Source organism: Larimichthys crocea, chromosome XIV (genome assembly GCF_000972845.2).
Source record: "Larimichthys crocea isolate SSNF chromosome XIV, L_crocea_2.0, whole genome shotgun sequence".
Taxonomy (NCBI): domain Eukaryota; kingdom Metazoa; phylum Chordata; class Actinopteri; family Sciaenidae; genus Larimichthys; species Larimichthys crocea.
The window spans coordinates 11431802-11446134 of record NC_040024.1 but is presented as its reverse complement, the minus strand read 5'-3'; the positions used below and the strand labels follow the sequence as shown (position 1 = coordinate 11446134).

The 14333-nt window shown below is 43.8% G+C and overlaps 1 protein-coding gene across 1 annotated transcript; it reads left to right on the top strand.

Annotated features, from left to right (window-relative positions):
* The first annotated feature begins 4952 nt into the window (after positions 1-4952).
* On the top strand, positions 4953-13179 carry kdm6ba (lysine (K)-specific demethylase 6B, a). The gene is made up of 13 exons (XM_019267910.2): positions 4953-7374; positions 7599-7725; positions 8046-8151; positions 8387-8592; positions 8702-8808; positions 9053-9121; positions 9299-9447; positions 9556-9670; positions 9773-9960; positions 10049-10190; positions 10426-10552; positions 11240-11410; positions 11580-13179. The coding sequence occupies exons 1-13, from the start codon at positions 5057-5059 to the stop codon at positions 11592-11594; spliced, it is 3840 nt and encodes a 1279-aa protein (XP_019123455.2). The 5' UTR covers positions 4953-5056; the 3' UTR covers positions 11595-13179.
* Positions 13180-14333: the final 1154 nt, after the last annotated feature.

Genomic DNA, 14333 nt, shown 5'->3' with positions numbered 1-14333 from the left:
GCACTGAGACTTAAAGATAACTAAAGTTATGCTAATGTTACTTGGGAGAATGTTCTAACTAGAGCCGAAATAGAGCTCAACAAGTGTCAGCAGTGACAGCTCAGTGTAGATTTAGGGTTTATTTCAGGTTCCTGGTGCCTCTGCCGTCACAGCCCTCCACTGCCCTATATTCTACTTATACCCTCCCCTCTCTGCTGGCAAGCTCTCCAAATTGTACACATACACGCACACAACAACTAGCCTATATAATAGAGAGCCCACTGGCATTTATTTACTTTTCAGTGTGTCTCTGTCTTGCTCGTTCTCATAGTAGCTCTCCTGTTCTTTTTTTCTTCTCTGCAGCCAATAGGCTTTTGGGTTCTTGGTGCTAAAGCCAGAAGATCGGACAGTAAAGATATTCTCAGTGTTGGAGTGAGGCCCTCTCTGTGCTGCAGTGGAGGGCTTCACAGACACAGCTAGTTTGGTGAGTAAGAGCTCTAAAATTCACTTTAATTTGTTGTAGGTATATGACATATAGTTCATAAGGCTATGGTTACATTAAATAAGTTTGTACCAGTAGGGAATCAAAATATGTTTCAATTAAAGAATGACATTTCAAACAAATCATGTCAAACTGGTTGCTTAAACTGGTGTATTTAGAGAGATAAGAATTTTATAAGTAATTACATTTCTGAGTATCTCTCAGCTATAGCCTGTAATTTTGATGGGCTAGCTAGTAATTCTGGTGCAATAGATTTTTAAGGCAACCCGTCAAACCCTGGTGTTTGTTACATAATGACATGTCTGCCATTTTACCACAAATCCACCTTAGATGTCATAGTATTAAACAGATCATGGTGCTTTAAAACAGTATGACATAGAGAGGTTGTATTTTTTTATGTGTAAAGATATTTCATAAAGAGTTTCAGGTAATTATCACATTTTGGAAACTTGTGTTGTTTTTAGTGTGTTTTTCTGTATGTAAGCATGTGAGTGAACTAAACTGACTGTATTGCTAACATCAACAGGCTGGATGCATCACGCAGTAGAGCAGTTTGGCGGGCGTGGCACACGGGATTCCTTCCCTCTGGACGGACTCAACCGGGGACCATGGGCTCCCGTGGGCGGCCGCGCCTGGCAGCCACCTGCCAGGTCTGTAGCCATGACAACACATACAAACAAACTTTTAAAACCTGTTTGTTAACCTAAACCCATCAGGTTTAACCTGTAATTAGAGCAGTTAAATTGCATGTCTTTACAGGAGAACTGAAGTAAAAGCACTAATCTACTTAACAACATTGGTGTAAAAAAGAAATGTCGTCTGACTACTGTGTGTGCTCTCCTTTCCTCGACAGATGTTCGCCTGGAATGAACCAACACCAACTCCTTTCCCATCTACCTCCTGGTCCTATGGGCGGACTCAACCATCCCAATAAATTCTTTAATGGGTAAGACATGCACAAAACCATCAGTAACAGAACTAAATTTAGAAAGTGGAGGTTAATTGATTTACAGAAAATCACGTGAAAAAACAAGCTTGTGAAGTCACTTTTGTGTGCGTGTGTGTAATATTGTTTGACCCATTTCTTGTGTGCTGTACAGGCCCATGCGAGGAGGCGAGAAGCCTGACCTCCCACAGCCAATGTTAACAGGTCTGCAGAGGGAGCAGCAGAGACCTCCTCCTCATCATCATCATCTTCATCCTCCACCTCCCCACAGAGCATGGGAGCAACTAGGTCAGCTGTATGAATCCCACCTCCCTCCTCAAGGGCATCCTGTTGTGCCTCTACCCAATGAGCATTCACTCCGTCTCCATAATGGAGGATATGCAGGCAGTGGTGGACCTCCACCCAACCCCCACCATCCCCACAGCAGGCCCAATCAACTGCTGAAGGTGAGTAACAATACTACATGTGATTTTGTTTTTTTATGGTAGATTTATGCATCAGATTTAAATCGGGTACAAACAGTAGTCATCTACAAAAATGATGACTGCTCACGGTTTCTGTGTTGTCTTAACTGTTGTTGTCATTACTATTGTTTTAGTTTGGGGGTCCTCAGGAGCAGCACGTTCCCCGGGGTCCACCATTGCTGGGAGATGAGATGTGGGCTCAGGTGCACCAGGTAGGAGCTCTGTAATTGGCTATGATCATATTTCATCATCCATATAGACAGAGAACAGTCCCTATCCTGTCCTATTTTTGCTACGACAAGACAGATGAAAGACATACTCAGTTCATAGCCACTTCAGCTCAGTATTTTAGCAAAGGAATGTCTTTGAACTGACACTGCAATTGTTGCTCTAGTTATCCTCATCTGCCATAACACTGATCCATTTTATTTTTTTGATCACAGCAGAGGGGCTACCCAGGGAAGATGCTAGGGGGTCAGCTGAAGAGACCAGGCCCTCCATTGGGAGAGCACTCTGTTATCCAGCACACTCCTCCACCATCACTGCACCCATCCTCTCGCCCAGCTGCCGAGGATTGTCCCAGCCCCAGCAAGAGGAAAAAGAATTCAGATCAGGTACAAGACAAGACCAAAAACATTTTTGATTTCTAACTTCGGTTCTATATTTTTACTGTTTTGTGTTTGTCATTCTTGCTAGTTGGATCTTTAAATGATCAATATTGTAATGTGTGCAGGTATCCCACCCTGGGCTGCAGCGTTACCCTGGCCAGTCTTTGTTATCTCAGCATCAGTCATCAGCCCACCACCTGCCTTCAAAATCTGCCTTCTGGAACCCCCTTCACAAGAACAACAGCACTCCCTGGCAGCCCCAGACTTCTGACCGCAAGAACCTTCCACCCCAGGAGTTCCAGGTCCGAACAGTAAGAAAACATCCCCTCATTATCCAGAATGGAGCCAGAGATGAATATTTTCCTACTGACCACAATCAACAGAAAACCTTTATCCATTTGAGCAAATCCACAAAGTTGCATTGATTCTATGAACTGTCTAAACCTGAGCATTGTTGGTTCTGCTGTAAGTGTGTTTCATATCACTCTAATCATCCTCTGTCCCTTATCTTTTTTTGTGTAAACAGGAAACCAACAAACAAGGAATGGGCAGCTACACCCAAAAGTCCTCTCCTGCCTCTTCCACCCCTTCAAACCTCTCCCCTCTACCAAACTCCTCTCCAGGAAGCTACAACCAGGGATGTGCTCCTTTGCTCCAAAAAGACACATTCCAACCTCAGGCTGTAAACCAGCAGTCTCCTCACTCCTCCTACCCCAGCCCCAGCTCCAAACTGGGACTAGCTCCACCCTGCCAGGCCATGGAGCCCCGTGGTCATCACAACCAGAGAGGCCCTCTTATTGGGGGCCAAGGTGGCAGCCAAGCTACCTCCCACACTGCATCTACCCCGACTAGGGGAGAAAGAGATCAACACCTGCATGCCCAATCGTCACCAGCAAACCCTCCTGCAACCAGCAACAGCAGCAGCAGTGTGCCTTACAGCCACTTCCAGCCACATCCAGGGCTGGGGCACCAGGGTCCCCCTCCTCCAACTCCTCCTGCCAGCAGCACCTCAGTACCTCAGCAACAGCAAAGTGGGCCCCATGAGGCCTGGAGATACCAGAGTAGACCCAGCAGTCATTCCCTAGTGAGTACAAATCAGTTTATTTGTGCCATATCAGTTTGTTCTCCTGCAGTTATAAGTTTTATGCTTATTTGATATAACACAACAGGTGTTACATTGTTGTTAAATGAATAAATAAAAAACTGTTCTGTCTCTCTTCAGGAGTCGGGCATCTACAGGCCTCCAGGACTGCTACCTCAGCGCCAGCAGAGCCACAATCAGGTCGTGGATAGTCGAGCTCCAGGTCCCTCCCAGCATCACCATCATGTCAGCCCTTCTCTGCCCCCAACCATCTCCACTCGGACACCTGTCATCACCCCCAATCTTCCTATATCACAGGCCCCTTGCTCCATCAGTAGCTATAGCAGCAGCTCTGGAGGTGTAACAATGGCCGGTGCCTCCTCGCTAACCACATCGCCCCCTGCTGGTTGCCCTGTGAACAATGGCAGTAGTAATAACAGATGGCAGAGAGGAAGAGAGCCAGTACCCCAAACCTCCACCAGTGGTGTCAGTATCCCCACCTCTCAGCTGGATGCTTTGCTGCAGCCAGGATGTCAGAGAGGCCAAACTGCCACTGCTGCCCAGTCTCACCGTCAGGGGCTGCCCAGACAACAACAGCAGGGACCCACCAAGTCACAGACCATGAAGGGGAAGACATCGTACTATGCTCATGCTGAAATGGAGCAACCTCCTGCATTTTCATCATCATCTTTGTTCTCCTCAGGGCACCAGAGGGCAGGGGACAGTGTGATTACAAGCAGAGTTTCAAATCCTCTTCCTAGCACTCCTTCTACATATTGCTCAGCTCCTTGCTCCACTGTCAGCTCTGCCCCTCAGCCATCTAATCCAGCCCTGTCCTCCGGACTGCGTCATCAGCCGCAAACTGTCTTAACACAGGTGTATTCTCAGCCCCAGATTCGTCCACCAGCTCCAACCTCTGTCACTCCATCCATCGAAGAGGCTCTAGACAAGCTTGATGCAGAGCTAGAGGGTCACATGCAAGCTGAAGAAAGGAAGAAGAGGGACAGAGAGGAACGCGAGAGAAAAATGAAAGAAGAAGAGAGACGGAAGAAAGAATGGGAGATGAGACAAAAGCGGGAAGAGGAGAGGAAGAGGAAAGAGCTGGAAAAGGAGGAAGAGAGGAAAAAAAGAGATCTGGATAGACAGGAGGAGGAGAGGAGAAGGAGAGAATGGGAGAGACAGGAGCAGGAGAGAAAGAGAAGGCAAGAAGAGGAGAGGAGGAGGAGAGAAACCGAGAGGCTGGAGGAGGAGAGGAAAAAGAGAGAATGGGAGAGGCAGGAAGAAGAGAGGAAAAAAAAAGAATGGGAGAAGAAGGAGCGAGAAAAGAAGAGGAGAGAGTGGGAGCGGCAAGAGGAGAGGAAGAAGAGAGAGGCAGAAAGACAGGAGCAGGAGAGAAAGAAGAGAGAACTGGAGAGGCAGGAGGATGAAAAGAGAAAACAAAAAGAGTTGGAGAGGAAAGAGGAGGAGAAAAAGAGGATGGAGCTAAAGGCGGAGGAGGAATTACGCAGTGCAAAAGGCAAAGAGCAAACTGCTATTGAAAATTTGGAAAGACTGCTCTCCAGCCACTCTTCCCCAACACCCCCACCACCTCGCCTGTCTTCTGTTGCTGCACCTCCTTCAGGTCCATCGCCACCCAACTCCCAGGCTTCACCCCCCTACCCTTGGCTAAGCCGTGGTGGCCAAACATCCACCACCACTACTCCTGCAGAAAGGCTGCGTCCGCCTCCTCTTACACCTCAGACAGAGTATGCCAGAGAAAAGCAGAGACAGAGAGAGATGTGGAGCAACAACGGCGGAACGACTTTCATTCCCTCATCAACAAACAGTACCTCAGGGATGAATCAGTCGGTATACCCCAAGCCCCCGGCAATGCAAGCTGCACCCAACCAATCCAAAGACTCGGCTAGGGAGAGAGACAGCAGCCAACACTCTCTCCCTAGCTTGGCACTTAGAGAGCCCCCCAAATTGTATCAGGCTTTTCCCAGAGAAAACCTTCCACCACCACCTTTATCCTCCACCTCCACCTCCAGAAGGGGAATCCTCAACAAGCAGGGGACAGGAGGAGGTTTGGAAAATGCTGGCAGCTGCGCCTCTGACTCTGACAGTGCTCAGTTTGAGGAAGAGCCCTCTGAGATGTCCACATTGCTGCCTGATGGCCTGGCTAACATTATGGCCATGCTGGATGAATCTATTAAAAAGGAAGAGGAGATGTATAACAGTGAAAAGACTGGATCCACCGGTCTTCTTGATAACTTTTCTCCTAGTGTCCAGCCTATCAAGAGCTACCTGTGTGCCCCAGACCTCATTCCAGCAACGAAGCATCAGCCCAACCAGGAAGACTTTGGATCCAATCAGCATGCTAGCCCTCCTGTGCTCAGCCGCCAAGGCTCTCTGGCATCCCCTTGCAGCCGTACATCTTCTCTGAATGAGGAGGATGAGGATTACCTTAAACCCTCTCCAAATGTCCCTCTTAACCCCAAACAGTCAATGGACATGGGAATGGTAGTAGAGAACACCAATTACCGCCACAGTGACCTGGCTAAACTTTATGGCCTCCCTGAGCAAATTAAAAGTGAGGTCGATGAGGAGGACGATGAAGAGGATTCTGAGACACCATCTTGTTCTCCACCACCCCAGAGACCCCACCTCCACCAAACAGGTGTAAATAGCATGTTCAAGTCCCTGGCAACAGTCTTAGAGAGCCAGAAGTATGCTTACCGTGGAGGGCCTTTTGGAAGACCACCTCCATCAGCACTGGTTGGTGTCAAATATTCCTCTTCACTGTCACTGGGCCCTGACATCTGCCGCCAGCAGCAAGGTAATTCTCCCACATCCGATTCAACCAATCCACCATTCAGTCCAGCTGTGCCACCTTTCAAGTCTTCTCCTCCTCTACTAGAAGACAAGAAACTGAAAATAGAGGATGCTGATGTCTGGAGAGATGAAGAAACAACAAAGGAAAGAATAAACTCTAGCAAAAAAGAGAGTCGCCCTATGATAAATCCTCTCAAGGTGGTCAAGGAGGAGCAACTGCTGACAACGATCTCTGAGTCTTCTCTAGCAGAGCTGGGCAAGAGCTGTGAGGTTATGCTTAGTCGACAGTCACTTCCTAACAAGAACTTGCCTGATAAACCCGACAGCCATGTCAAAGTGGAGGACAGACATAAATCTGAGAAAGTAAAAGAACACAGAGATAAAGACAGAAACAGAGATAGAGAGAGGGAGAAAGAGAAGAAGAGGAAGCATGGTCACAGCCACAGTAGCAGCAGGAAGCATGAAGACAGGAAAGAAAAGAAGAAGCATAGAGAAAAGAGAGATGAGATGGCCTCATCCTCCTCCTCCTCTTCTTCATCATCATCTTCCACTCATTCCAGTTCCAGGCACAAGCGGCACAAGGATGGCAAGAGCCATAAGGAGAAAAAAGATCGCAGAATACTTGGTGATCTCAACCTCCAGAGCAAGGAGGGATCTGACAAGAATCGGAGTCATTATGACACAGATAAGAAGAAACGCAAGGAGGCCTCCAGTGCCAACTCCACCAGTGAAGGGGAGCATGCAGAATGTTCTTCTGAGCACACAATGGGCTCTGAATCTGGTTCTTCATTGGGTTCAACGGACTTCTTGAAACTGAAAGCACTGTCAGATGGGCCACCCAAGGAGCTGAAGATTCGCCTGATCAAGGTGGAAAGCGGGGACAGGGAGACATTCATTGCCTCTGAGGTGGAGGAAAAGAGGATCCCACTAGAGGAAATCAGCATCAAGAACACTGCCAGTGAAATCATCAGGTCTTGCAAGTAAGCCACTGTGGAAGATTCCTAAAAATATATTTAATGTGAAATTTCACAAAGCCTGCATAACTTAGGGATTCATGGATTTTAGATTAGAACTTTTTTACATACAGTCTAAACTACCTGTCAGACATTTCTGAGCCACATAGAAGCATTTTAGATCATGAGCTGTGAGGTAGCATGTATGTTTTGTATTTTTGCATCTGTCAACGTGTTCTTTTCTGTTCTAGGGGAGCCAGAGTGAAAGGGAAGTTCAGAGAGTCCTACTTGCTCCCAGCCTTCTCTGTAAAGCCCACCATGACCCCAGAGGAACCCATTTCTAGAGAGAAACTCAACCCTCCTACACCCAGCATCTACGTACGTCACTGTCCATTGCATTTCATACACACAAAAACTTTCTTTGTCTTTGGCATTTCATTTTAGCACTTATGGGAAACAAACATTTTATTCATTATTATACATGATAGTAAATAAACAGCCAGGAATATTATAAATCAACCAACTTTAATGCTTAATCAGAAAGTACACAAATAATACATTAAAGGAGAACATAAATTAATGTCATGTACACTGAAGACAATCTGTAACACGTGCTGCCCTCTTGTGGTGATTCACTGTGCATGAAGACAAATGAGCAGAGATGGTTTCTGTGCTGATGTGTTTTTTCTTTTCTGTAGTTGGAGAGTAAGCGGGATGCCTTCTCCCCTGTGCTGCTGCAGTTCTGTACAGACGCCAAGAATCCTGTTACTGTCATCAGAGGCCTGGCTGGATCGCTCAGGCTCAGTAAGTTTACACTCAGTGACTTAACAATTTACTTTATGCAAAACTGGTAAGCTCTCCTTATATGTCTGGGTCATAGAACATGAGAATCTAGGCATCTAGATACTAAAAATACTCTTGCCTAACATTTCAGCTCATTAGTCACAGACCATCATTGCTGCTCCACAGTCTAAAGCAATTAGGTATATTATACATGTCTTAAAAGTGTGTGCCTAATGTTCCCTCTCATTGTTTCTAGACCTGGGGCTGTTTTCTACAAAGTCACTGGTGGAAGCCAATGCAGAGCAGGCAGTGGAAGTTCGGACTCAGGTGCAGCAGCCTGCTGATGAGAATTGGGATCCTACTGGGACAGGTCAGACATGGCCCTGTGAGAGCAGCCGCTCCCACACCACCATTGCAAAGTACGCCCAGTACCAGGCCTCCAGCTTCCAAGAGAGCCTGCAGGTATATGTTCTACCGTTTTCTCTAGTTTTGTACACTGCTGGTTGGTTTTGTCATGTCTCTACATTTTGTGCTGTGAACCAGTTGATGACCATGTCATCTGTGTCTTCAGGAGGAGAAAGGCAGCGATGAGGAGGAGGATGATGATGATGAGAAGGATAAGAAACCATCCAACAGCTCTGATACTCCCAGCAAGGACAGTTCTAAAGAAAGTAGCAGGTAAGAATAGTGTTAAGAGTTTTCTTAACAACTTGAGTGTGAAGATCTCAGTCATCCAAGTCATAGTAGCCAACTGGACTTGCTTCGTTTCTTGTAAACATGATCTGAAGAAGCCTCTTGGATGAGAGGTGAAACATCTTTAATGAACTAAGCAAGTCCAGTTGTCTACGATAACCGTCAACAGATAAAACACTTGAGTGTCTTGGAATTTGTATTAATACCTCGCTGTTTTGTTTTCCCTCAGTGCTGAGCAGAAAGCAGTGGGGAAGATAATTAAATTTGGCACCAATATTGATCTGTCAGATCCTAAGAGGTAAGCAACTTTAGTATATCGCCATAAACAATAGTGGTTTGCACTATGTGCTTGCCCTCTAGTGGCCATGTCTCAATACTGCAGCTAAAGCTCCCTTCACTTATTTCTCAATACAGCCAATTCTCATACACGACAAAAGACAAAAGTTGATAGTTTTGACCTGCGGTTTCTGTTCAGGTGGAAGCCCCAGCTTCAAGAGTTGCAAAAGCTGCCAGCATTTATGCGTGTAGCATCCAGTGGAAACATGTTGAGCCATGTCGGACACACCATCCTCGGCATGAACAGTGTCCAACTCTACATGAAGGTTCCAGGAAGCCGAACACCAGGTATGATGCTCCTTTGTGTCTGGAGTTAAACAACACACAACACAAATTACTACGTAGATTAAGATCTATTTAATTCTAAATGAAACATATTCTGTCCTTATTCAACAGGTCACCAGGAGAATAACAACTTTTGTTCGGTAAACATCAACATCGGCCCTGGAGACTGCGAGTGGTTCTCTGTCCATGAGAACTACTGGCAGGCCATCAGTGACTTCTGTGAAAAGTGAGTAGACGGAGACAAATCTGATGTACCATTATACCAAAAATAATTGCAAGTAGCCGTGTAAAGGTTTATTTAACAACTTTTTCTCTCTTACGTGCTAAGGCATGGAGTGGACTACCTGACAGGATCCTGGTGGCCGGTGTTGGAGGACCTCTACAACGCCAACATCCCTGTGTACCGCTTCATCCAGCGGCCTGGAGATTTAGTGTGGATCAACGCTGGAACTGTTCACTGGGTTCAGGCCGTTGGCTGGTGCAATAACATCGCCTGGAATGTCGGACCTCTCAATGGTAAGGAGTATACCATCTAGTGACCACATAGAAATAATAATATTTAGTAAGACAGTCTTTGATTTATTCAATGCTGTTTTATGTGCAGCCTATCAGTACCAGCTGGCCCTGGAGAGGTTCGAGTGGAACGAAGTCAAGAAGGTCAAATCCATCGTTCCCATGATTCACGTGTCCTGGAATGTGGCCCGCACTGTCAAGATCAGCGACCCAGACACTTACAAGATGATTAAGTGAGTACAGACAAACTGAAGTTTGATTTGTAGTGTGTAACACTGTAAGGACTCAAATGATAGGGAACAAAATGTCTTCAGTCAAAAGCACTGAATCCACATGAACATTATAGCCTTAATGAAATGATTTATTGCATTTGTAAAGTTGTAATGATACATAAAGAAATCCAAATTTGCAGATTAAACAGTTGATGGCGATATAATATTAATGATTGTATGTTCATCTTTCTGACAGACACTGCCTGCTGCAGTCCATAAAGCACATCCAGATCCTGCGGGACCAACTGGTGGCTGATGGCAAGAAGCTTTCCTACCAGAGTCGGGTCAAGGACGAGCCTGCCTACTACTGCAACGAGTGTGACGTGAGTAGCTAGAAGTCATTAACCATGAAAAAATGTCATACTTATTTAAAACAGTCCTGCAATAGATCCTACATCCAGGAAAGGTACAAGTGTTGATTCAACTTTGTCATGCTTTACATGACACCTTCATTGACAAACGGAGTGAAGAAAATCAACAGTCACCACAAAGTAACACTTAGACACACTAACACCTCCCCAAAACTGAACGTAGGATTCAATGTATTAAACTTCACTGGCTTTAGTTAAAGGTACCCAATAAACTAGCAACTAAGTGCATTATTCTACACCAAGTAGGAAAAGCTGCCAGAAAAATAACATTACAATATGCAAGAGAGCATTTTCTAACCATTTCTATGGCCGTCAACTTTCTCACTGTGTAAAATGTTCAGGTTTTGTTGACAGTGGATCAGAATTAAAGAATATTCCAAACAACAGTCTTTAAAGTGACTACCATGATAGGATACAAGGCTGTTTTAGACTACTACTGCTAACTTGCACGTATTTAGTTTAATTGCAGTAACCTACAGTGTATGTTGACTTTGTGATATTCAAACCACAGATTTAGTATTGATTATTTCTTTTAGAAATTTGGTGTAGTCAGAACTTTTTCTTATCACTTGTTCACATAATTCCTTGCAATGCAACCATGTTGATATATTTTTTAACCTGTTCTCTCCTCTGTCACAGGTGGAGGTGTTCGATTTGTTGTTTGTGACAAGTGAGAGCAACAGCAGGAAGACGTATGTGGTTCACTGTGAGGACTGCGCACGTCAGCGTAGCCCCAACCTGAACAACGTAGTGGTGCTGGAGCAGTACCGCATAGAGGAACTCATGAACACATACGACTCCTTCAGCTTGGTAAGCAGACACATACCTCTATTCAGTATTCCCAAATGGCTGCTGTCTTCTTTTGTGCCATTTACCTCCAAGAGAAGAATGTTCTTTTCTAGCCTGAAATAAAAATATCTGTTAATGAAACATTTGGCTTTCATTCAGTTATTGACCTCTGTGTGTCTTGTCTCACCAGGCCTCCTCCCGGTGACAGAGCCCTCCTGCGTCTCCTCAGCCATAACCAAAACTCCTGCAAGCCAGGACAAAAGACACAGTTTCACTTTGGTTTTCAACTTACCCTTTCATTATTTAAAGATCATTTTTGCTACTACTACTGCTAATACTTGCCGAACAGCCAGTTGAATACGTTTACTCATCATTACTGTTTACAAAAAGAAATACCAAGCCGCCAATAACATACCAGTTTACTCAGATGGTGCTTTCAAACAGAAACCCTGGCAACCGTGAAGTTGAGAACCAGGGGGCAGTTGGTGCTGCCATTGAACAAACTGTGGAGGGTAGTTTATGGTTTCAATGGCATGTTTCTGTCAGTACCAGAGAGAACTTTTTTCTGTTGTTGTCGTCTTGAATACTGAAATTTGTACATGCTGTTTGCAATTTTTGTGGGGTGCTGTCTTTTTTAAAATAATTTATTGTTTTGTTTTTTTCTAAACTAGATCAGCCTAGATATATACCACATTGGCCTTGTATTTAGAAAAGAGAGAAAATGAAAAATACTAATAATAGAGATATGAACATTTTTCTAAAGCATTAAGAATTTTAAAAAATACAAATGTTTGGAATGCTTCAAAACATACGGGTTTCAACAACATTGGTTGTTTTGGGGGGGATTTCATTTTGTCTTTCAGATTCTTGTATGTGTTGTAAATCTTGTGTTTGTATGAATTATACTTTTATTTCCTCTGGAGATTCAGTTGACACATCATCAGGTGTTTTTGTTCATTTCTTCCATCTCTGTATGAACTCTTTAAAAATGAAAGAAAAAAAATCATTGTCATCTGGTGTTTGTGTGTTGTACCTCTGATTGTTTTTGTTTCAATATGCAGAATTAGTATTTCCTGGATTTTTTTTGGCATTGTACATTTAATTTAAAATGTTTTCTCTATTTATTGGATATCAACGTTCTCCCTTTTTTAATAGGGTTGTACAAGTTTGCGTTTTTCTTCTTTATTTTTTATAGTGACCGACTGCTCTGTAAGAACTGAAATGTGGGGGTTGTGTGTCCACAGGAGTGGAGGCTGCTGTTTCTCTGGTGCTTGCCTCTCACGACTCCTGCCTTTTTCTCCTGATATATATTAAATGATATCTTTATCTTGAATATAACGCCACCTTTCCTGTAGACGATAGGCACACTGCTCACGTAGAGAAGATGACTAATGGAATGCTGTGTTTGTATGCTCATTAAGGAAAAAAACAAGAAATGAAATGTTAATTTTTTTTTTATTATGTAGGGGGCTTTTAGACGAGAATTTAATGATTTTATGATATCTGTTGAATATGATAACGGGATAGATGGTGCTAAATGTTCTCTTTGAACAACCTTTTTTTCTGTTTGTCTTCTTAAAATGAGAATTCTATTTTTCCTGTTGCAATATTACCTTACCCCTTTCCTTCTCTTTGTGGTCATTTATTTATAACTGCACTGTTTAGAGAATTCACACAGACATACTTGCAGACACACACACCAAACTGAGCCAGACATGTCTTAAACACTTGTGAATTTGTGTGACATTACTATGACTATTAATAATAAACGCTTTTTGATAAATGCAGAAGTGAAAAGCATTTGTCTGAATTTTTGTTTAAATGACTTGCTTGATCACAGCATACCTACCACAGAGGTTCACCACAGTCTGCCAGTAACATGAACAAATAAGATACACCACTCGAGTTCCTCTTAAGCCCGACGTCAACAAAGACAAATTAAGGAACATAAAATAAAGGAGGTCCTTTTGATTTATGCTGGATGCTATAACAGTTGATTTGATCAGACTGAACTCTACTTCTCTCATCGCACCATGTAAATTATGAACAAAACAGAAGTTTTAACTGCTCTCATCTGATATGTTGGGACCTAGACGTTAGCATTATGCATACAGCACAAATTATAATATATACATGAATGTGAAAATTCAGAATGACAAACAGTTCTCACTGATTTGCACACAATTACCCAATAAAGCAAACTGACAAAGTAACAGTTTGTCTATTTTCATGTTACCCTTGCATCATATTTTCAGTGTCACATTACTCTGCATGATACATCACTCAAAGTAGAGCCTCAGAAATGTTTCTAATGTTGATCTTTAGCTGTCAAAGTGTTTAGGACCAACACAAGCAGCACACAAGGCCTTAAACATGCACTTGTTTGCTCCCTCCATTCCCAAAGGAGAAACTTTTTTCCACTTCATACTAACTACACACTTTCCACCTTTGGTAGGCAACTCACAGCCCACCTTAAATCCATTTACCCTCCATGCCTACAATAACAAGTCATATCCTGACTGTGACAAATGTTTGGCACAGCTTTGTCACTCACGTCCTCAACTTGAGCTTGCTATTGTTAGAAATGCGTGTGAAAAAATAAGGCTGAAGTTGATAGAAAAAATTTCCATTTAGACATCAGCATCCAGGATAAACTAAGGAAGGAGATTGTACTTGCGACAAAACTCACAGACAGCAGAACAGGAAATAGCAGGAGCACTAACAAGACTGCACCGACTTCAGTTTCCTTACTGATAAGTCAAACGACACTTTTATACACTAAAAGCAATGATCAGTATCACTTTCAAGATCACATTTATGACTAGCCACTGCTCAGTCTCAGTGTGTAAACTGTGTTGCACAACACATCTTTATTCCTATATGCTGTACCTGAATTGTACAGTATGAAGGAGTGTGTTTTTGACACTTATTAAGTGTAGAATGG